Source organism: Mus caroli, unplaced genomic scaffold, assembly GCF_978045245.1.
Source record: "Mus caroli unplaced genomic scaffold, Mus_caroli_1 scaffold_6, whole genome shotgun sequence".
Classification (NCBI taxonomy): domain Eukaryota; kingdom Metazoa; phylum Chordata; class Mammalia; order Rodentia; family Muridae; genus Mus; species Mus caroli.
The window spans coordinates 67255755-67280225 of record NW_028227261.1 but is presented as its reverse complement, the minus strand read 5'-3'; the positions used below and the strand labels follow the sequence as shown (position 1 = coordinate 67280225).

The window sequence follows — 24471 nt, the reverse complement described above, 5'->3', positions numbered from 1 at the left end:
CTTGAACTCATGATCTTCCTGTTTCAGCCTTTTGACTGCTGAGATTATAGATGTGTGCCACAGTATATTACTTAGGCCAGATTTTCCTAAGCACTTAGAGTAGGAAAGGCCTAATTGTGACTTGTATGGTATTACATACAGTATGATATATCAAGGAAGAAAATGATGTTGAATTTCCTTTTGTCCTCTAGTCTTTTATGAAAACATGATGACAGAGATTAGGGATAAATTGAAGAACTAAACCTGAAATAGCACACGCAGAGCTACCTTTGCTTAAGTTTCTCCTCCTTTCCCCACCCCCTTGGATGGGGGGAAGTAAAGCTGAGTAGGGGAAGTAGATTGGGTGCATTTGATATAATTTCTAGCTCAGCAGCTTTACATGCATGCTAGACTGTAAGAATGTAGGATTCCTGTGAACATACTGTACTCTGTCCAGGATCCCAGAGTAAATGATGTGTCCTGCTGGTTTGCAGGAGGTAGACACCGTTGCTCATGACATGCATCATGCCTGTGTCCAGTAAGATCTTGAGTCAGAATGTGTAAGAATATAAAGCTTAGCATTTCTGTCTCTTTTCTGTGACTATGTACAATACAGCAAGCACAGACTATATAGTACAAAAAAAACCACACTTATGTAACTCAAGACTGGTGTGTCTGGATGTTATTAAAATCTTGGCATGGAACAAATTACAAAGACAAGTTTTTAGCCGACATTCTTATTTTCCAGGGAAGGTTGAGGTACAGGAAAGACTGGATCAGACTAGATCAGTCTTGAGAACTTACTCATGTTCTTTTCTTTTCTGTTCTCAAATATATCAGTTCCCCCCTCCCCCCCCAGCTTTGGAAAATCATTTTCTTTAGTAGGATAATGAGACAGAAGAATCTTGTCAGGCAGTTTCATTTATTGATTGTTAGTTAGAGAAAGACCTTATGTCCTGGAGGTTTTCAGAAAGTAGATGTGAGCAGTTGTTAGGTTTAAACCTAATATTCTAGGGGTGGCACAATGTATGTGGAAGAGGTAGGAGAAGAAGGGTGTAGGACATGCATGAAAGTAGCCTGGTGTGGGATAGACATACAGCCCATCATCTCTTGTATTAGTATGTTTATCATCATGGTGATTTTTAGTGTCACGGCCATGAATTATCTGATTTCCAATGTTTGCTTTCATACTCACTATCTGATTCCAGAACCACCACCAGACAGAGATAGGTTTGTCTTTCTATAAAGATTTTCCATTAATTTAGCATTGTTAAAAATTGGGGAATGTTTAAGGGAGCGGGAGGGGTCAAGGACACCATAAGAAGACCCACAGAGTCAACTAACTTGGCCCCATGGCGGTTCATAGAAACTGAACCAGCCACCAAAGAACATTTGGGAGCTGGACCTAGGCCAGATGTGCAGCTTGGTTTTCATGTGGGCCCCTAACCATTGGAGCAGGGGCCGTCTCTGACTTTGTTGCTTGTCTTGGGATCCCTTTGCCCTAGCTGGGCTGCCTTGTCTGGCCTCAGATGGAGAGGCTCTGCCTAGTCCTGCTCTGACTTGATATGCTATGGTGGGTTGGTATCCATGGGGTGGGGGTGTTCCTTTCTCTGAGGAGAAAGAGAGGGTAGAATGGGGAGAGGGAATGTGAGGGTTGGACTGGGAAGAGAGGAGGGAGCAGGGCTGCAGTCCAGATGTAAAGTAAATAAATAATGAAAATTTGCCAATTCTGACAACAGAATTTATGACGTAGAGAGGAAAACTCATTGAAAAGTACCTTCTTCAGGGCTGTGTAGATAGTTCCATGGGTAGTGTTGCTGAGCAAGCATCAGAACCCGAGTTTGCATCCCCCATGCCCACACGAAAGCTGAGGATGTTGATTCCTGTCTTTAACCCAGTGGTAGAATGGAGAGAGTTGGATCCCTGGAATTTTCTGGCTACCGAGTCTAGTTGAAAAAGTAAGCCCTAGGTCCAGTGACAGACCTTGTTTGAAAAAAATCAGGCAGAGAATGATTGACCTCCATGTGTCAGAGGCAAGTAAACCTGCAGAAGAAGTGGTACCCATAGACATGCGTGTGCATGTGCACATGGACACGTGTATATGCATGGATTTGTAAAGTGTCTTCTTTTTTTAACTGCTTATAAAAATAAGCATTAAATTAGTAGTAGTAGTATCAGTAGATAATAATCATAAAAATCTTCAAGAACATGTGTTTTTAGTATTTAAGGGTGAATCTTTAGAAGTTAATGGGGTTAAAAAAGAATTAATGCCTTTATTATCGTCCAAAATTTGGGAGTATTAATGACTCTGGCTCTAATTTTGACTTGAGCCTGTCATTTGTTGTAGGCCCTATCAGCATGGTGCAGACATGCTCGCAGCCATTTCTCAGGTGTTGAATGAATGCACCAAGCCTGATCAAGCTACTCCAGCCGCCTTGGTGTTACAAGGTCTTCATGCACTCTGCCAGGCTGAGGTAGGCACTTCTGAATGGTTCATTTTAACTCTTCAGCTGTTTTACAAGGATGTAAGATCAAATTTGAGTAAGTGAACATTTCAGTATTAATTCTAAGATTTGTTTTTATTGGGGGCGAGGGGAGAGTAGAACAGGACTGCGTAAGTTATTTTCTGAGAGATTTTGGTTTATCAGCTTAACACTCTACAGAGACCCTATTTTTGGTCTTACTTGTTTTTGTTATGTTGAGAGGTTATGTATGGAGCTGTCGAATACGTTTACTTCTTAATTTTTTGATTAAAGAATTTTAGAATCAGTCAAGACAAAGAAGAAGCCATAGGTCAGTGGTCCTTGTGTCCTCAGAGTAAATCATGAGTGACCTGAAGGCTGGCAAAGGAAGCGTGTGCCTTCCTGGTGACTGCCAGATGGGTGAGGAGCAGAACAGACTTGCAAGTCATTGCCTGAAATCTAGATGTTCCCAGACAAAGAGAATCTTTACTGTTTTGAACAAATAGGAGAATCACATCGAAGTTCATCTGTTCGTCTAGCCAGTGTTTTTTGACAAAGTATGTGTGTACACTGCAGGATCTAAGGGAATGAGAACTCTCTTGGGGTTGTAGCTAATTATGGTCTTTGTTGTTGTTGATGATGATGACGATGACGATGATGATGATGTTGATGAAACTTGCTATATGATAAACAATAACAACACCCAGTGTTTGTATGTTACTACCCTTATGTTAAACACTATGCCTGTCTTCAAGGGTTACAGTCCAGGAATTGGCAGGAGAATAGACCTCAGAGACATTTACTCAGAATCTTGGTTTGAGAGTAGTTTGTGCTGTGTGAGCACTCCCTTCTCCAGACAGTGAATGTAGCCCCTGTTCAGCAAAGGAAGTGTTCTCAGGATGATTCTGTCAGACAGATCTGCTGGCCTGCAGTTGGAAAGGTGTTAGACCTTCTCAGGACTGATACAGCAGATGACAGCTCACTGAGCTTACTGACTTCTACTTTCTGTAGCTTCAGTTTGTCATCTGGCACTGCAATGTACTACTTTACTAATTATATCTTTTTCTCAATAAATAGCAAGATCCTATCGTTAAACATTTTTTAACAACAGCTGAGAAAACAGTGTGTCATATACATCCACCTCCCAAAAGGACCTTTCTTTTTTTGCCCCTTTGAAGTACTTCCTTTAAATTTTTATCCCAGTTAACTTTTTTTCTAACAAAATAGTAATTTAGTCTTTTTGTTCCTCTAATTTCATTTTTTCTCACCCTGACCCATCCTCTGCTGTTAGTGGAAGACTCAGGAATATTAATACTTATCTTTTAGGGGCTGCACTGAGTTTGTCAAGCGGTTTTCTTAACCCATTTATCTAAGACATCATTACTAGTCATAGTTAGTACAGAAGGTAGAGACAACATTGTCTGTCATAGGGAACATCTTTGTTTTTCAGCAGAGGTGAAAATGTATTCCATAAGGACTAAGAGCTACTGGAGTATGTGCTTTGGTCAAATCACTTAGTCATACTTATGCTACAGATGGAGACAAACGGAGATGCATTGAGAAAGACCGTTGCCTAATGTTGTCCATATTTGTATTGTCAGATGTTGGACTTGCCCCTGATTAGGTGGTACCTAGTTAGGTAGAGTCTCTCAAGGAAGTTTTGAGTAGTTCTTTGTTCTTTTCCCTGACATTCACATAACATATGAGTGATTTCTTTTTTCAGTGCTATCTTCTCCCTCATTACGAAAGCTTCATTTCCCTCATTGCATACTTAATGGCACCATTTGGGATTTCTGAATACTTAGCCTTAAATCCGTTCACTGACCCAAACCCTTACTTACAAATATAAGTTTGAGCTCACTAGAAAACCGTCTTTCCTTGCTTCTCAGTGTTCTTCCTAGAGCAGTGGTTCTCATTATTTCCAATGCAATGACCCTTTAGTTCCTCATATTGTGGTGAGTCCCAACTATAAAATTATTTCACTGCTACTTCATAACTGTTATTTTGCTACAGTTATGTATCATGATGTAGAAATATGGTATTCAACTCGGCAAGGGGTGGAGACCCACAGGCTGAGAACATGGTCCTAACGGCATTGAGGCATCTTGTCTAGGTGTTCCACTAAATAAAGCTCCTCTCTTACTTCTCTCCTAGGATAAAGGAGTTATTCATTCTCATCTGGTCTCCTTCCTCTTACCATTGTGTATATCACATCTACTTTTAAATCAAAAACTCTTCTTTGAAAAACCCTCTTCTGACTGAAACTTGCTGTGATGCCATACATCTCTAATCCCAGTGCAGGAGGCAGAGCTCGTAGTAGAGTTTGTGCTGCTTGGTCTCTAGAGCACATTTCAGGGGAGCCAGGGCTACGGAGAGAAACCCTGTCTTCAAACAGAAAAACCCAAGCACAAAGAAACAAACCACCAGAAATTAAGAAAGAAACAACGTCTAGCACTAGCAGTTAGTGGCCCTAAATCATGTTTGGCAGCAAGATGAGAAGTAAGAAATCATAGAATAAAGCCATCAATCAGTTAACTTAGTTTCTTAGTTGTGTGTCAAAATCTTTTATTTTGTTATTCTTTATTTTCTATATATTTCTTGTCTAGAGTATAAACTTTTATCGATGAATATACTACATGCCATGTTTTCTTCATAATACTGCAAATGTCCTGAGGGGTTTCATTTGTTGAAACTCTATTATTGTTAGTTTTGGTAATAATCATGTCCTTTATTGACATCTAGTACTTGATAGCTTTATGTTCTTCTAGATAAGTAAGAAAAACCTCTACCTTGATGGTAGCTTTCTTTCTTTCTGTGCTGTGTAAGGCTTTTCACACTTTATGTTTGTGCATTTTCGCTGTGAATTGGCTGCTGTTCTGTCCTGTGATGTATGCTAAAGTCATGACATTTATTCAGTTCACCATCTCTTCTAGGTCATATTCAATATTTACTATCTTGGGGCTAGTTTTTTCTTTTTGGTTGGTGTGCTACCCTCAGAAGTCAACATTCATTCCCTGAGGCCGTGTATTCTGTTTTCTAATTGGTAACATGTGTGAAATACTGGTGTAATCACCAGGTTCAAGAATGGACATATTCAACATAGTTATGAATCTGTTTCCCAGAAGCATGTGGTCATGATTTGTCCATCTATTCCTCTTCATGTCTTTGACTATCAAATATCATTATGTGTACAGAAAGATAGCCTGAAACAGTGGAGAAATCAATAAAGATAAGAACACAAACTGAATAACCCTGGCTTTGAGAAAATACATCAGCTAGAAAAACATTTAAAATTGATTTCTAGAGCTTTCCAAACCTTGAGTCTGTGTAAGAAGTACAGCAGTGCGGTGTCGACGTTGTCCCTCTCCCCTGTAAGCTTGCTAGCTGAGGAAGTCTTTGGCTTTGAAAGTCGAAATGATGAACTTTGTTAGTCCTCAGTGGAGTCGGGGTCGTCTTAAAAACTACTGCTGCTTACTCATTTATGTGTCTCCCTAGGGCAGGTTTCTAAAAGGATGGAGTCTGGTCAAATGCTGAGTGGTCAGAGCAATGACTATATTTACATTATGTGGCTTGTGGTTCTACTTGGCTAAATAAACAAATAAACAAACAAAAAAACCTCAGCAAAGCTCCTGGAAATCTCAGCTGACCAGATAAGCTGATAATTCATTTCTTCTTTAAGACAGTTAATATATTGATTTTTGACTTCACATTTTTCTTTTAGGATAATATTTTTCTTGGCTAATATCTCTTTGATGACTAGTAATGTCATCATGTCCTTTTTTAATTTATAGATTATAGTATTTCATTTTATGGTGAAGGAACAATCTTATTTACTGAACACCTTAGAAATTCTAATTTACTAAATTTCTATGAATTGCTCGACTATGTGGACATCTGATTGTTCAGTCTGATTTATTCTCTTCCTACTGTACTGTTGCCTTAGCAAATGTGATAAAGTTTGAAGGAACAGTTTGAAGTTTTCTCTTTCAGTCATAGAATGCACAGAAGTGCAAATGAGTGAGTCCCAAGATGCCTGGAATTTTACATAGTCAACTTAAAGTTTTTAGGGTGAACATAACTTCCAGTGTGAACAAGTCGCCCAGGGTTAGATTAAAACAAACAAACAAACAAATAGTGTGTGCAGAAATAAAGTCGGTGCACTGCACTCAGAAAGAGGTCTCATTCTCTTTGAACACTTTCTCTCTTAAGGTCTTAAGATGGGGATAGGAGGCACGCCAGCCCAGTGTTTTCTCAGTCAGCTGTGAGTCTGTTGTGGCAAAAATTAATAGGCGTTTCAGAATCACTGAGAAAAGCTCTTTCATCTTGCCCAGTACCATCAGGGTGTTACATTTTCAAAGCAGAGCATTGTACAACTGAGCAGTAGTTAAGGACGGGAGGGGCCTTTCCTGGGGCTTCTTGACCGCTGGAAGAGTTCATTTCAGGCCATTTGTCACAGCGGTGATTTCCCCTGAGATACCCTCCGCCAGCGGTATGTTTTGGCTATTCTATCCTCTTTTATTTATTTATTTTCTGAAATCATGGTGGAGGGTAGTTGTCCTTGCCCTCTCCCATCATCCTAACCCTTTGTCTAAGGTCTCCTTTACAACCCCATGGGGTAGGAACAATTTTCAATGGGACGCAGCAGGTCTGGAACGTTTTAGAGAGTTAGTGTGATATAAAAATGCCCAATAGAAATCTTGCATTTTGTCTAAGCATTTTTAGCGTGATAAATATAATTTAGTATGGAAATGTGATCCATTGTTGCATGGCAGGTTTTCTCAGCTGTGTACAGTAAGGCTTCTGTCGCCTACTGTGGATTTGGTATTTACTGCGCTCTGGACCTCTTTGTTGTTTCTTGGTTTTGTTTGTGGAGACTTTTAAAGGTGGATTGGCTGCATAACCTTGCAGAGGAGTTGATTAAGTTTAATTTGCTATGCATTAGTGAGTGGATTTGCTGGTCTTTGTGAACTGCCCTCTGTTATTTGTAGTGTGGGGCCTATTTTTTGATGCCTTCAGTTCTTTCTGGGCATGAAAACTCTTTTTGTACATTTGTTGAATCTATTTCCATGCTGTGCTTTTTATATTCTACACAATGACTCTTTGCAGTTGAAGTTGTAGTTTGGTTGTATTTTTAACTTTAAAAGGACAGCAGGAACTTGCCTTTTATTAAACATATGTGGATATTATAACATGTACTCTGCTTTTCTTCAAGCAGGTTTTAAAATATAGTTTCTTATTCTTGAAATAAAATTTTAACTGGATGTGTTATACTTATACAATGGCTACGATTCAGTACTTACAAGCCATGTGTGGAAATAAAAATAATGTGTGTGTGTGTGTGTGTGTGTGTGTTTAAATACACCAACTTAGTTTCCCACTACATTTTAATTGGTTGTTTTTACATTTTAGAAAGGAAACATTGAGAGATTATGGGATGTTGAGTTCTATATCAGAACCTTCAGTATGAAATTTAAAAACTGAGGTTTTGATTTTTTTTGCCACTTCCTGATTTGTCTTCCCCTCTGCAGTTTCCAGTCCTCTGCCATTTTCTAATATTTGTTAGGATCTCTGCAATACTTTATCCTTAGAAATGATAACTTTCAGGATCTCCCTTGCTCCATGAAGCTCTTTTAATACATTTTAGAGTATATTTCATGTTTATGGATTCTTTTCTGAAGAATTTTCTGTCTTGAATCAGAATCCTGGGTATAAGGAGTATTAGCTGCCGTGAGTAGTCTGTGAGTGAGCGCGAAGGCTGTGCACAGTGTCCAGCTGGCAGTTTCCGGCTCTCAGTCATACACGGAAAGCATTCTTTAAAAGATCAAACGGGCTGGACACTGGGAGGGTTTTAATGATGCCAGCTAGCATCAGAGCCGTTGGACTCAGTGGCTGCAAATTGTGCTCATCTGAATCAATGCCACTGAGCTGGGAATAGTGATGTGACTGAACTGATGCTAATTGTACCCCTCTGCCGTTGCAGTGAATAAAATATATTGGTTTAAGCTTATCCAAGGAGCAGGTTTCCCTTTCGGGGGTAAATGAGGACATAGGGACTAGAAAGGCCATCAGTGAAGGAGGGCAGCACAGTAAATGATGTTAATGGTTTGAAAGGCTTTGCATTTTGAGATCCGATTGAAAGCATTATTTTGGTTCCTTCCAAGAAATTAGCAAGGCTATTTCAAAAGCTTTTTATCTGGTCTCAAATGACATAAAATCATGCTTTTCATAAAAATGTCATCTCAGATGTGCTTAAACTCATTTCTGTGCTATATAAATGTCTAAAAGAACAGGAGTATTTTACCTTTTATCTGCCTAGTTTAAAATACCACCAAGAGACTCATTGCTACAAACACTAGTGACCCCTGATTGGAATTAACCTTGATTCTGTGATTAAAATCATATTCATTGTAATTGCTGGAGGGAAGTTAAATTGCTTTAAGGAGTATGTGGAATTAAGAGGGCAAGGCATTGGTAAGTCTTCATACGGGAATGTTCTGAGTCCTCCTCACATGTCAACCTGAAAGAAGTCTGGACAGGGTACAGTGTGTGCAGTTTCTTTAAAGGATTTTACGTTTGAGAGACTTTCCTTAACCAGCAGAAAACTGCTTCTTTCTTCATTGGGTATCCTTCTAAATGTAGTCTTATATTTTCATTTTGCATGTGCATGGGTTATTATGATTTAGGCTACTTCAGTAATAGAGAGAGAGCTTTGCATTTTTGCCTCATGATTTTTTTGCCCTAAGAATCTCAAAGTAGCATAATGGAATGCATTATGCCTAAGGTCTGAATTAAGCAGTGAGTAAGGTGTTCCCTGCGCACTGCCCCTCTTGTTTCAGGGCTATGGCACTGGGCCTCTACTTATGTAAATTGCCATTTGAGGAATTTAGTCACTTAAACAGTTGACGGGGTCATATGGTTTTGATTTCTAATGATAGAGGTACAGTCAGATGTAACAATGTCATTGACCTGCTCCATTTGTGTTGTATTTGTACTCTGAACTGGAGTAAATTTCCTTCTCCTTGACTTGTGTGTCAGGTACTCAAGCTAAGTTACGGACTCTGCAGGAAAATGAATGGCAATGATATCTTGTGTGTCAGGTAGATTCTCTAAAGGGGTTTGAAAAATGGAGGTTACTGATTAAAAACTTCCAGAGATGAAGTGTGTCTATGTTAGTTCCCCAGTGTCTTGTGTGTTTAGTATTGCAGTTTCCCAGTATTACCAAGAATGGTTTCTAAATGGCCCATATAATATGAAGAAAAACTGTACTTGTTTTGCCTTTATATTAAAGGAGAAATTAAATATTATTCATATTTCTCTGGATTGGTGCATTTTTTGCCTCTACTTATATCAGAGGAACATATGTTTAATCGAGTATATTAGTCAGGGGCCTCCAGAGGAGTAGAACCGATGAACGTGTGTGTGTGTGTGTGTGTGTGTGTGTGTGTGTATGTGTGTGTGAACAGGATTTATTAGACTGACTTACAGACTGTTGTTCAGCTAGTCCAATAATGTCTGTCTCCTGATGGAAAGTCTTAAGACTGGCTGAGATGCCAGCTGGTCTTTAATATATGTTGGCATTCCGAGGAATTAGACACTAACACCAGTGATGGATATATAAACCTGCCGTTGAGAATAAGGGAAAGCAGGCGAAGAACAAAATCTCCTCTTCCATGTCCTTTCCACAGGCTACAACTAGAAAGTGTGGTCTAGATTTAGCTTAGGTCTTAGGATCTCAAGTGATCCAATTAACTAAAAATTCCTCACCCAGATCTTGGGTTGCTAATTCCAGATGCAGTCAAGTTGACAACCAAGACTAGCTATTACAACCTATCTTTGACTATTTGGCACATAATCATATCTCTTTATGTTGTGCTTAATTTCTAAATGAAAACAGTAGCCAGGTCATAATTATGCCTAACCATATATATTCCATGTATAACCATAAACACATAATATATTTTAGAAAAGGTAGTAGTGTTCCTTGAGGGACATTCTTTTACTGTCTCATGACTTAAATATGATAACCATTGATATTATTTCAAATGATAAAAAAATTGAGGAAAGTTAACAACAATTTGCACAAATGTTAATATGACAAACATGCATGATAATTACAGCCCTTTTCTTTTTGCAACTGGCCACATGACCTTAGCTGATATTTAGCTCCAGCTCCCGTCCTTGGCTACCCATTCTGTATTATCTCCATCCCCTATAAGCTCCTCGGCTGGGCTTGGCTCTTTGTCTGGAGGAGTGATCCATCTTCATTCCTGGAAGTCTGGGTCCTTTGTCTTTGTGCCTGGATTGGCTTGTTTTAGACTCCTGTTGACTTTAGTCAAACAGGACATGGTAGCACAAAGAGACATCTTAAAGAATCTCTTGCATTTCAGACATAATCTTTCTTACCTCCAGAGTGGAGAAGCTATCCAATTTCCCCATAGTAATCTGGACCAATAACTTCTCATAACAGTGTTATACCTTTCTGAGCCTGTTTGCTTAAGGGCATCAGAACCTTAATGTAGCCTGGGGAATCTAAGTTTACATTTCATAGACTGTTGTATCCACTGGCAGGACAACCAAAACTTCCAAGGGAGCAGAACTTAAGGTACAGGGAGCATCAGATATCCAGAGGATGTTTTGGAGGTGTTGTCCCAAAATAAAGGTTAGTCATGATGCCACCTCTCCTTTTTAGAATATGGCCACTCCAGATTATGTATGTATACAGCCACTCCAGAGCATGTGTGTATACAAGTAAACCTATAGGGTATGTGTGAGCATGTAGAGATTTATATCTCATTCATTCATTTCATTAGCTCTGCTAATCCCAGATATAAATTCTTAGTGCCTCTCTGAAGCACTGTTGAGCTTGATTTGTGAATTTTTATTGTCTCTTCATGTTATCTGTAGGTGTACCTATACACAAATAATTTGTTCACTTCTTCTTGTTTTTGAACTTTGTGAAAACTATTTTCCTGACAAGTATGTACTAAAATAAAAAGCCTTTATTGATACATAATTAACCACCATGAACTTTACTTTCAAAGTATAGAATTCAGTTCTTAAAAGTATATTCAGCAAGATATACATCCATCTTCGAACTTCTAGAATGTTTTCATCATTCCTGTGATAGACTGAGACTGAGTAATAGCTTTTAAAAGATACATAGGCGCCCAGGGGTATGGCTTAGTTGGTGAGAGTACTTGTGTTAGTGCTGCTCTGGGTATCAGTGTATAAAGTGTTTGTTTTTTCTTTTTGTTTTTTGAGACAGTGTCTCTTGTGTGTCAGAGTAGCCAGGAAGTGACTGAGGCTAAGATAAAACTTAAACTCCTGAGCCTTGTACGTCCATCTTTGGAAGAATGCCTGGACTATAGGCCTGTGTGCTAGCGGCCTGGTGTTGGTGGTGCTGCGGATTGAACTTAGGACCTTCTTTACTAGGTCATCACTCTACCAACTGATACTTATTCCATCTCTTTGTAGGTTTTTATAGAGATATTTTATCTTTTCCTTTTCTAAGGATATTCCTAGGAATTTTCTTTTTGGGATGAATGATAGCTTCTTGAGGAATTACAAAACTGTCTTTCAAAGTGTGTGTACTGCTTTGCTTTGCTTTGCTTTGCTTTGCATGTGTGTGTGTGTGTGTGTGTGTGTGTGTGTGTGTGTGTGGTGTATATACATGTATATGTGAAAGAGTGTGCACCTATGCATTGAGGCCTGAGTAGAACATTGTACATCTTGAGTAGGGTATTGGGTCTTCTCCTCCATCCTTTTCCTCCTTCCCTTCAGGTGGGACCTCTCTTTGAACCTGCTGTTCATCCCTAGGCTGTCTCCCCTTACTGCTATTTTACATTATTACAAGGAATGTGTGAGACTTCCTCTCTTTAACTCCTTTTGCTTTGTTTTCTAGACAGAGTTTGAGTAATCCTTGCTGTCCTGGATCTCCTCTGGAGGATTGCTGTCCTCCAGCCTAGCTAAGTTCTGTCTCTGCCCCTTACATTGATGGTGCTACAGGTTTTTACCCAGTTTTGTTATATTTGTGCTAGGATCTAAACTAGGGTCTTCATGGTTATGCAGCAAGCCTTCTTAGCCACTGAGCTGTCTCTCTAACCCCTATTTTTAAAAGATATATTTATTTTAATAATTCATATTTAATGAAAGAATGTTCACTCATTTCCTCATTCATTCTATTTTGTTTGCCAGTTTTAATTTACTAAGACAGGATCTTTCTGTGGTCCTGGCTAGCCCGGAAAGCTCTATGTATATCAGGCTGGCCTTGAACTCTCAAAACTCTGTCTCCCTAGCCTCTGAGTGCTGGTACCAAACCTGTGTACTATCATACCCAGCCTACTCTTTTCTTTGCATGTATGTGTATATTGTGTGTATGTGTGCACATGTGTGTATATGTAAGTTGATGTTAAGTCTTTGCCCCCATCTTTTCTATATATACCTTCAATATCAACAAAGGGTTCCTCAACGGAACCTGGAGGTTGAGAGACTTTACTAATCAAATGCTAGCTCGCTTTTTCCAGGGATCTGTTGACTCTGCCTCTCAAAGGCTGGGATTATAGGTGAGCAACCATGTTTACCCAGCATTTGCTTAAGATGCTAAGAATCCAAACTCCAGTCCTTACATTTGAGTGGCAAGACCTTTACCTGCTGAGCCATCTCCCCTGACTGCCATTTTACATTATTGCAAGGAATGAATGAGATTGTCTCCATTTTACTTCTTTTCTTTTGTTTTCTAGACAGGGTTTCTCTGTGTAGTTGTGGTGATCCTGGAATTCCCTTTGTAGTCCATGCTAGCCTTGAACTCAGAAATCCACCTATCTCTGTAGAGCTGAGAGATTACCATGCCCAACTTATCTCTTCATTCTTAACATTTATTACTGTGTCTTTTTTATTTGATGAATTCTACTAAATATGAAGTGAAACCTCATTGTGGTCTTGATTCATATCTTCCCAATGACTTACAGTTATGACATATTTTCAGGTGCTTACTGGCAGAATATATTATATGCAGTATTTTATACTGATATTTGGAGTGTTATGTTCTTAAAGTACATTTGAATTACCCAGAGCTTTACAGATTGTTGAACATGAGAAGATACTTTGAATTTTAGTAATGGAAGTTGTTTCATATGTTCAAATTTTGTCTAGTATTTTCTTTTCCGATGCATGTGCAAGAACTTTATAAAGGTGTGTGTGTATGTGTGTGTGCGTATTTTTGTGTGTATCTATCTCCATATATATATATATATATATATATATATATATATGAGACCAAATTAATTATTAATATATTGTAGCTGCCAGTTTATAAATAAAAAACATTGAAGAATGGTTGAGAGCTTGAGAGACAGTATTTAGCCACATACAGTTTTAGTAAACTCGGGATTTGCTGGAGTTGGTATCTACCTGGTTTATAACAGTATTATGAGCAGTTGATTCTAAGGTACTGTACTAACTGAAAGATAGGCAAGAGGGCTTGTTTTCCATGACATCCAACTACACTTCTTTTAATTTATTTATAGTTTTTTGAGTTATTTATTTTATGTGTATGAGTGTTTTGTCTTCATGTGTGCACCATGTATGTGCCTGGGGACCTCAAAGTCCAGAAGTGAATCAGCTGGCCTGGAACTGGAGTTGCAGATGACCGTGAGTCACCATGTGGGTTCTGGAATTTTACTCAGGTTCTCTGCAAGCCCAGCAAGTTCTCTTAACTGCTAAGCCATCTCTCAGTCCCTAATAATTTCAAAATTTAATCATTGAGTTACTCATTATGTGACCCCGAAATCCTATTTCTGGGAATATACTCAAGATAAGTGAAAATGTGTTCAAACAGAAGCATTTGCATGTAGACAGAAAATGTTTACAACTACACAATTCATAAGAGCTACAAAGTAGAACAATTGAAATAATTATCTAGTCAACAAGAGCCTTAAATTTACATTTATTTACAAGTTCATTTACTGAATTAACTTTGTATGCCTACCATGCATGAAGAGCTACTAGACTTTACAGATATAAGGGCTCAAGGACAAACATGGTTTTACCCCCCAGGAAACTTCTACTCTAAGTTCAAGACCTTAAACCAGTGGCTGTTTCAGGAGCTTATGTATTTGTAGTGGTAAAAGATCCTAGAAAGCAGCAATGCAGATTACTTTGGAAATTCAGGACATTTGTACTAGTCTAAGAAGGCCATCACCGTTTTTACTGTTAATGAGACTTGAGACAGGCAGGATTGTTCTGGGTCATGGTTCATAAAGGTGCTGTCCATCATGGGGTTGAAGGTACTCTGGCCTTGGAGGCAATGGGAGTGTGTGACAGGGACTGCTCATCCTGGCAGAGCAGAAGGCAGAGGAAGAGGAAAGCTGGTATTTATTCCGTTTCCTTGTTCTCAGTCAGCTCCCAGGGTGGGTGTTCTTACTTAAACTTCTCCGGATTCGTCCTCATAGACACAGCAAATGTGTCTCCCCAGTCATTACAATCCAGTCGAGCTGACAGTGAAGATCAACCATTACAGGGTTGTTGAAGGATTCCTGGTTGTTCTTTGTGAAAATTTCTGGCTTTTTAGTTTTGTGTCTCTCCCAGTGTACCCCATGGCACCCCATTATGTGATCATCATAATTGATAGTAAATGTTTGTTACCATGTCTGAGAACTGTGAGCTGGTTCAGTGTGTATTCTCTTCTGTATATCTGACTATGGGTTTAATAGAGGGCCTAGCTTAGTAGGAAACTCTAGCATCTACTTATTTATAAGGCAGCCTGGATTGCCCATGAAAGTCCTCATCCCATATTAGCTCACTATTTCAGTGATTTTCTCTGTAGAATATGCATGTTGAGTTGTAAATGTTCTTTTGCTGTATAGTACATGGTTGTTATTTAAAAATCAGAAAATACGGGCTGGAGAGATGGCTCAGCAGTTAAGAGTAGTGACTGCTCTTACAGAGATTCTAAGTTCAATTCTCAACAACCACATGGTGGCTCACAAACATCTGAAATGGGATCTGATGCCCTCTTCTGGTGTGTCTGAAGACAGCTACAGTGTGTACATAAAATAAATAAATAAGTCTAAAAAATAATCAGAAAATACAAATTAATAATCTTAGAAATGAAAAGTAAACCATAATGCCATTATTTAGAAGTAACTCAAAGGATGTACTATTTATAATTTTATAATGCTTACTGTTCATGTCTTTGTATCTATATACGTATTTTAACAGGCATATGTGCTTTGCTACAAAGTATATATATATATATATTGTTCATTCACCAGTTTGTGATTGGGTATTTTGTTGCTGTTTCCCCCCCCCCCTCTGTATGCAGTGCTGCTGTTTTCATCTATAGAGTTAAACTTTAACACATATTCCAATATTTCTATAAGCTAGGAGTTGCTGGTCCAACGGTGTGTAATTACAAGCCCAGCAATTTCTTTCCTCTGTCCTGCTTGCTGCCTGCATGACTTGGGATTGCTGCATTTCCCTGTCCATTATTCTGCATGGTCTATCAGCTTTTCAGAAGCATCTTGATGCTTGTTAAGTGTCTTTTGGAAAACATGCCTGACCCCTGTACCTGGATTCCTAATACTTTCTGTTATGTAGTCCTAGGACTTGAGTCTCCTCTGCCGATGCTGACCGTGGGCATTGTTGATGATTTGCCTAGACTGCAGTGAGGTTCAGCTGCATGAGAACATGCCAGGAGAGCTTACCTGTTTCTTGTTGTTTGCAACAGCAGAAGTTTGTAGTTATGTTCTTGTAGTGTGGGAGTGTATCACTTGGAGGAGACCTCAGAGCTTCTCTGGACTTAGCCTCCTCAGTGTGTTCCTCAGTGATGCCAGGCTTGAAGGAGATTGTTGGAATCATTACGATAATGTGTGTTTTTATCCCAGGCACTGTTCTCCTCCTCTGTGGCAATATTTATGAGGGCTGAAAGTCAAGTTAGTACAGACGTTTTTGTCCTTCTTTCCTGTGTGAAGTTGATGTCTGCTTTTGCTTCTTTCCCTGCCCTTGAAGTTACGATGAATAGAGTCAAAGGAACGGTCCAAATCTCCATCATCTCCCTTTCTTAAAGTGTAATGACGGAGCCAACCTAGGTAAATGCAGCATCCAACATCCTGGTGCTTTCTGCTCAATTTCACTGGCCTTAGTAGCTTCAGTTTCCAAAAACGTTTTAGCAGGTAAAATCCTGTAACAGAGAGGAAGCATAAAAGAACTCAAAGGGAAAATGAGCTTTTTCAGCCACTGCCTTTCACCTGATGTCAGTGAATGTGGAGGCTGTACTGTGGGATGACCCAGGTAGCAGCCAGCTTGCTAGCTACCCGGGCTCTTCAGGTTGTCACTGTGATGATTAATGTAGGAAATTGATGGTGGACTTCAAAGCCGAATGCTGACACATCCAACAAGCTGAATGCCTGGTCTTAGAAATAACCGGAGGTAGAAAAACTCAAAAAGAGTGTAATCTCCGTTTGTTATTGCTTACAAATGAAGTGTTATTGCAGCACAGGCACACCCATCCACTTGTATATTGAATGTTTTCCTGTTAAAATAGCATCGCTGAGAAATTGTTAGTAGTGCTCACATGGAATAATGGGCTGGAAATGTACCCGCTACAGAAAGAGTTGCCAACACCCAGATTTCTTTCTGTTTAATGGTTGGTTGTTTGTGAATGGGGAAGGCACATGAATGTGCACGTGGGTGATTGCAGATGTCCACAGAGGTCCGAGGCTTTGGATTTTCCCTGGAGCTAGAGCTGGCAGACAAGTGTGAGCCTCTTGACATGGGTGCTGGGAACTGAACTTAGAGCCTCTGTGTGAGCAGTGTGTGTTCTTAACCACAGAGCCCCCTCTCCAGCCCCAGTAAATGATTTTCTTTTCAGTTTTCCTCAGGCTCACTGAAAATACTATAGCAGCACCCATGGGATGTAAACTGAGTGCCCTGCATGGAGGAGAGAGTGTCACCATCCAGAGTCCTTAGCATTTTCTTATCAGAATCTTCCTCATTGATCCCCTGATGCAGTGCTGAGATCTCAGGAAGAGAATATCCCTCCACTGTCTCCCTGCCCTGCTTTCTCTCCTGCACTGATGCAGAAACCTTTCCTAGGACCTCTGTGCATCCACTTCATGGCCTGTCACCTTGTGATGGAGTGTCTTACTGGGGACAGTAGAGACCATGCACATGCACTTGTGAGTGTGGGGTCATTACCCTAAATTTCTCCGTGATGCCCCTGGCTATCACCTTTACGGTTTTGGTGTAAAGGCAGCCCATATTGAATACACTGCAGTTTTTAAAAGTGTTTAGTCACGGCATTTATTCATATATTTTAAAATTAAGAATTATTTCATTTATTTTTATAGGACCTGTGATTATATGTTATGGTGTCCAGTGTGCAAGTGTGCAGTGTACAAGTGTCCAGTGTGTGTATGTGTGTGTCTTTGTGTGTCTGTGTGTTTCTTGTCCTTTTTCTTTGGTTCTTTTTATTCTGTTTGTTTGTTTTGTCCTTTTCTGACTTGTTTGGCTTTGTTTTATCTTACTATTATTTTTTAGATCCCCATGTGTTTTCTAAGGAGAAACACAAAGTGTATAGATTTGGATGGGAGGGGAGGTGGGGATCTCAGAGGAGTTGGAGGAGGGAAAACTGTAATCAGAATATATAAAAAATATATTTTTAGAAAAAGAAAAATAGAAAATGATTATTGTTTGAGAATTTCATACATGCATAACAAGTTCTTCAAACTCACTCCTTATCATTTTCCCCTTATATCTCCCCTACTAGTTTGTTCCCCCAAATTCATAACTCTTTCCACCCTTCAAACACATACACTTGTATTTTAATTGTATGTGTTTGAGGTTCTCACTATGTAGCCCTTGCTGGCCTGCAGCTCTCAGCAATATGAAATCGTCCCAGTAGGTATAAAGCTTTTAGGTCATTACCAGCTTGATTTCTTGATATCCTATGACAGTGTCATCAAATTCCAAGAGCAATGTCAATGATCTGTAATGTTTTGAAGGTCTTTGTGACCTGGTGAGCAACAACTCACAAAGACATGATAACCCATGTCTGATACTAAACCTTTGTTTTTGACCTACATTCCTGAAAGAGGCATTATTCTCCATCCTTCATATAGGGGAACTGCATTTGAATACTGGTTTAGATTTATCTTATTTTTTGTGTATACATGTTCTTTCTGCATGTATGTGCACAATGTACATGCCTGCTATACATGGAGCGCAGATGAGACTGCCAAATCAACTGGAACTGGAGTTAGAGAATGTTTTGCATCACCATGTGGATTCTGGGAACTGAACAACAAGTGCTCTTACCTGCTGAGCCATCTTATCCCTCCAGGCCATAAAATTTTCTTACATATGTATTCTATGTATTTTAGGAATTGTGTAATATATTGAGTTTCTAAATTGCATTTACAAAGCGGTTTAGAATTTCTTTTTTATCCCAGCCTCTACCCACTGTTACACTTCTCACCATTTAATCTTCCCTCCCCTTTTAGGCTCCCCCCTTTCTATCATGTGGTTTGTGTTCTTCCTCTCCCCTTGGACTACCCTCTCCACCCTATCCCACGATCACTCTTTAGTTTCCTGACATCTACAGGCACTCTACTTTAAACGCATGCATTGAAAGATTCAAAGTTAGGGCAACATATTAGAGAGCGCATATGTTCTTTGCTCTTCTGAATCTGGGTTACCTAACTCACAAATTTTAATTCCAGCTATAGCCATGTACTTGTAAGCTTCCTAATTTTATAGTTTTTACAGCTTAATAGTATTACAGTGTATATATGAACCATGTTTTCCTGACTCACTCATCAGTTCATAGACATCCAAGCTGTTTCCACTTTTTATCTATTGTGAATGAGAAAATAACAAACATGAATGAGCAAGTATTTCTATAGTAGGTTACAGATTCCTTTTGGTATATGCTCTGGAGTGGTACAGTTGAGTTGAGATCTTTGAGGAACCTCCACACTGAATCTTACTAAGAATGAGTAAGATTCTTTTCTTTTCCCCAGATTCATGTATTTGTTTTCAATTATTTTATTCATCTTAATTTTTCTTACTGGAATAAGATGAAATCCCATGAAGTAGTTTTCCTTTATATTTTGCTTATGGCTAAGGATGTTGAAAAATTAAAAAAAAAATTCTTGACCATTTATATTTTTTCTTTCGAGAACTCTGTTTAATATCCCATTTTAAAATTGGATTGCTGTTTTCTTAGTTTTTTGAGTTTGTTATATATTTTAGACATTAACCCACTGTTAGATAAATAGTTGGTAAATATTCTCCCTACCCCACTTTTTTAGGCTGCCTCCTTACAGAATTGATGGCTTTTTTTATTGTACATATATTTTTAATGTTTTATGGACCACTTTATCAGTATTACTGTGCTTCCGTAGTCTTCGAGAGGGAATCTCTTTCTGTGCCTGTAAGTATATTCTTTACTGTCTTCTCTATCAGATTTAGGATATCAGCTTTTAGTTTGAGGTCCTTGATCTATTAGAATGAATTTTGTTCATGATAAGAGAAAGGTCTGGTTTCATTCTTGTACATGTCCTTTTTTAGTTTGGCAAGCACCATTTGTTGAAGATGCTGACTTTTTCCAATATGTTTTGCTGTCATCTTTGTAAACATCAGATGCCTATGGTGTTATGAGCCTGCATTTGAATTCTTAATTTTACTTAATGTTTCTGTTCTTGTGCCATGCTATTTTTTTTTGCGATATCTCTGAAGTATAACTTGAAAATAGGAATGGTGAATAGAAATTGCAAAGCTTCTGTAAGGCAAAAGACACCGTCAATAAGAGAAAAAGGCCACCAACAGATTGGGAAAGGATCTTTACCTATCCTAAATCAGATAGGGGACTAATATCCAATATATATAGAGAACTCAAGAAGGTGGACTCCAGAAAATCAAATAACCCCATTAAAAAATGGGGCTCAGAACTAAACAAAGAATTCTCACCTGAGGAATACCGAATGGCTGAGAAGCACCTGAAAAAATGTTCAGCATCCTTAATCATCAGGGAAATGCAAATCAAAACAACCCTGAGATTCCACCTCACACCAGTCAGAATGGCTAAGATCAAAAATTCAGGTGACAGCAGATGCTGGTGAGGATATGGAGAAAGAGGAACACTCCTCCATTGTTGGTGGGATTGCAAGCTTGTACAACCACTCTGGAAATCAGTCTCACAGTTCCTCTAAAAATTGGACATAGTACTACCGGAGGATCCAGCAATACCTCTCCTGGGCATATATCCAGAAGATGTCCCAACCGGTAAGAAGGACACATTCACTCTGTTTATTTACAAAGTGATTGCTGTTTTTATGTCCATAGAGGTCTTCAACCATAACAGCTAGGTTTGGAACAGTTTCTTCATCCCCAGAGGACTCTCCGTACTCTTTAGCAGTCACCCTGGAATGTTCCACCACTGTCTGTACCCCACTTTCAGCCTTATATAACTAGTATCCTACTTCTTATAACTATAGACTTAACAGTTTGGGACACCTTATGTAAGTGAACCACACGTATGTGGTGTTTAAAGATGACTTTTACATAGCATAATGTTTTCTAGGAGTTACAGGTTACATCCTCTTCCAGGATGCTATTCCTCTTTTTGTCTTATAGGAAAAGGGCAATGTTTTATCCATTTACGTACCTTAAGATAGTGTGTTCATATGTGTATGTGTCTGAGTGTCTGTGTGTCTCCTAGTATTTTTCTGGTGTGTGCTTATGGATTATGGAGTCACCTGCAAGTGGATACTTAGCTGATGTCATAGGAATAGCTGTTAGTTCCTGGCTGGAGTTTTTGGGAAGGAGGAGCAATAAACGTGTTTGTCGGTTAAAATGGTACATAACCTTGGAACTTTGTTTCCCAAGTATGGTAGAAGACATTTAACACTGTTTTGTGAAGTATGAATAACTATTTTAAACCTTCATGTTTCCCTGTAAAATAAAATTTAAGTAGGTGGATGGAGAAACCCTAAATGTCAGTTCTTATGAAAGAGTGGCCACTGTGCCAGATATAATTAAAAAGTTACAGTAGTTTTAGATGTCATCCAAAGCTTATGTAAGATATAGGAAACCAAATAAATTATTTTATTTAAAAAGAATCAAAGCCATGAAGGAGTATATATTTCTGTTAACTTATTATATGTACTAAGCATTCTATATACATGGTTGATGCATTACTTACCTTTCTTTTGCTGTGATAAAACACCATGGCCAAGGAGGAGCTGATTTAGGCTAATGATTCCTGACTATTACAGTTCACCGTGGCAGTGCTGTCAGCTGCCATCAGCCAGCAACCAAGTGTTAAAGTGTTCAAGACTATGGGCAGCTTTTATAACTCAAGCCACCACAGTCTACTTCCTGGCCTCTGTAGTCAAATGTCCATAACATAATGCAAAATTCATTCAGTCCAACTTCAAAAGTGCCCATGGCCATGGTCTCAACAAAGTTTAAAAGTCCTAAGTTCAAAGTATCTTTTGAGACTCAAGGCAATCTCTTAATTGAACCCCCTAAAGAAGCAAATGATATGAATCTAACATAGAATAACCCAGAATATACATTACAACCACCAAAAGAGTAATTCAGGAATACTGAGGAAAGACTGGACCAAAGGCAAGACTGAAACTCAGCAGCGCAAAGACCAAATCCTATGGCTGCATGTCCACTGTCTAAAGGATCCAGATGGCTCTGCCCTTCCAGCTTTGTTGCCTGCAGCATACATCTTTTTCTTAAATTGGTTCTACTCCCTTTGTGAAGCCCTCCTTGGCAGATATTTCATTGCTTTGGCATGTCCAACATCTTGGCATTTCTAATACAGCCCTGGCTTCTCTTTCATTGCTTTAGGCAATGGCTTCCCAGGGTCTTCAACCAGGAATCCTGCTGCCAGGAACACATAGCTTGGCTCTCAGAAGCCATGGAATCAGATTCTATGACCCCTTTACTCTTGTACTCTTTATGCCTCCAAGGCTAGTATCATGTGAATGGCACTGACAAGTTCAGCTTCTAGTGTAGGATGGACCCTGGCTTCCTGACCCCACGAGCATATAATAACCTGAATAAAAGTAGTGCTTATTCAGTTTTCTAGGTGCACACAAGGCCTTAGGCCTTTTCTTTCCCAAGTTGGAAGGCTGCTCTGAGAGTGCCTATTCCAGATAAAGGCCTCCCCTAATGGGACTGAGCTTTTTATCTCTTCCAGAACAGGCTTGGCTGCAATTTGCTTAAAGGGTGCAGCTTTTTTTCCTTTTTAAACTGTATAGTACATATGTTTGTATGTATGTATGTATGTATGTATGTATGTATGTATGAATCATCTATCTCTGTTTCTGTTTTGCTCTATTTATCTATATTTTTTGCATTACTCACCCTTTAAATTGTAAACCTGTATAATTGTCATTTATAAAAACTGCTCCAGAGATTCAATATTATTTTGCCTTAAAATAGCCTTTGTCAAAGGACTTAGACCATTGCCTTTAAGTTTAGACTCAGTCAAATTCTTAGGGTATGGGTAGATAGCATCCAAAGGCTTTGCCAAAATACCACACAAGTAGCCTCTGGCCATCTTTCTAACTCATCTTTCTTTGTTCCCTGTGAAATGTTGTTTCCCTTTTTTGTGTAGTGCCTCCATAGTCTGTATGGCTCTTAGCATTACTCTCTTCCAAGATTCTTAAAAGATGACCCATCATGGTCTGCTGATAGCATTCAACTGCCTTTGTAGTACAGTGCTCCAGATCTTCCACGTTTCTACAAAAATGAATATGGTCAGGTTGTACACATCAAGACTGTGGCCTCCTGGTACCAACTTCTGTCTTAGCTACTTTTCCGTTGCTGTGATAAGATACTGTGACCAGGGCAGTGTATAGAAGAAAGAGTTTATTTGGGCTTATGATTCCAGAGTAGTGAGTTTGTCATGGGGTGACAGCTAGAGGAGGGAGCTGAGAACTCGCACCTGGAACCGAAAGCTGAGTGCAAACCAAGTAAAATTAAAGTGATGGGAATTTTTAATGTCAAAAGCCCCCCCCCCCAAGCTATATGTATTTCCTCCAGCAAGGCTGTACCACCTAAATCTTCAGAAACAATGGCACCAACTGAGGGCCAAACTTTGCGATGCTTGAGACAATTGGTGACATTTCTCATTCCAACCTATAAAGTTGAAAAATCAAATTATTCAGGAGATTCAGAAAAAAAATTATAATGTTATATATACAATGAAATCACACACAGTGTGAATATGAGGATGCTATACATGCTTTTGTGACTTTTCCTGACTGTATGTGATGATCACTCTTGTACATGTATGCTTTAAATGTTTTATAAGTCTGCAGGCACATGTGTATGGAGTTCAAAGGTTGACACTGGGTGTTTTCCTTTCACTTTTCATCCTATCTGTTGTCAGGGTTTCTTACTTGAACTGAGTCCTTGCCATTTCAGCTAGTCTGTCTATGCTGTTTTTTTTTGAGATCCTGTGCCTGCTTCTGGAGTGTCTGGATTACAGTTGGGTTGGGTTGGGCTGCTGGGCCCACCTGGTGTTTAAGTGGATGCTGTAGATTGGAATTGTGGTCCTCATGTTTCTGTGGAAAGTGCTTTACCCACTGAGCCTTCTTCACAATCCACCTGTTGTTTTCAAGTCACAGTCTGTCAGGGGCACCATATTGTTTTATCATCTGTTTTGGCATCTAATTGAATGAGCACATGGATATAATATAGTTAATGAACTTAAGATTGTGAGATAGTTATTTTAGTTGTTACTATTATTGTTACTTTTATAGAACACATTTAGATAAGTGATTTCTTAATTTTTGAAATACCTTTATTAATGACTTGCCCTCTCACCTTTCTTGGAGGGTGGCAGTAGACAATTATTTTAAAAAGTGTTGGGGTGGGGAAGAAACATTTTTCTATACACAATAATTAGTTAAAAATAAACAAGCAATTTATTTTAAAGTTGGGATGGAGGAATAGTGAAGCTAGTGGAATTTTCCTGGAAGTAAAATGAGGAAAGTGATGGAGAGCTCTC

At 39.0% G+C, this 24471-nt stretch overlaps 1 protein-coding gene across 3 annotated transcripts in view; it reads left to right on the top strand.

Moving 5' to 3' along the window:
• The window catches only part of Focad (focadhesin), a 314502-nt gene that overhangs the window by 145297 nt on the left and 144734 nt on the right, over positions 1-24471 (top strand). For all 3 annotated transcript variants that reach the window (XM_021160670.3, XM_029475892.2, XM_029475894.2), the window contains one exon: positions 2327-2453. In XM_021160670.3, coding sequence (XP_021016329.1) covers positions 2327-2453 — 127 coding nt within the window. The remainder of the gene's footprint in view (positions 1-2326; positions 2454-24471) is intronic.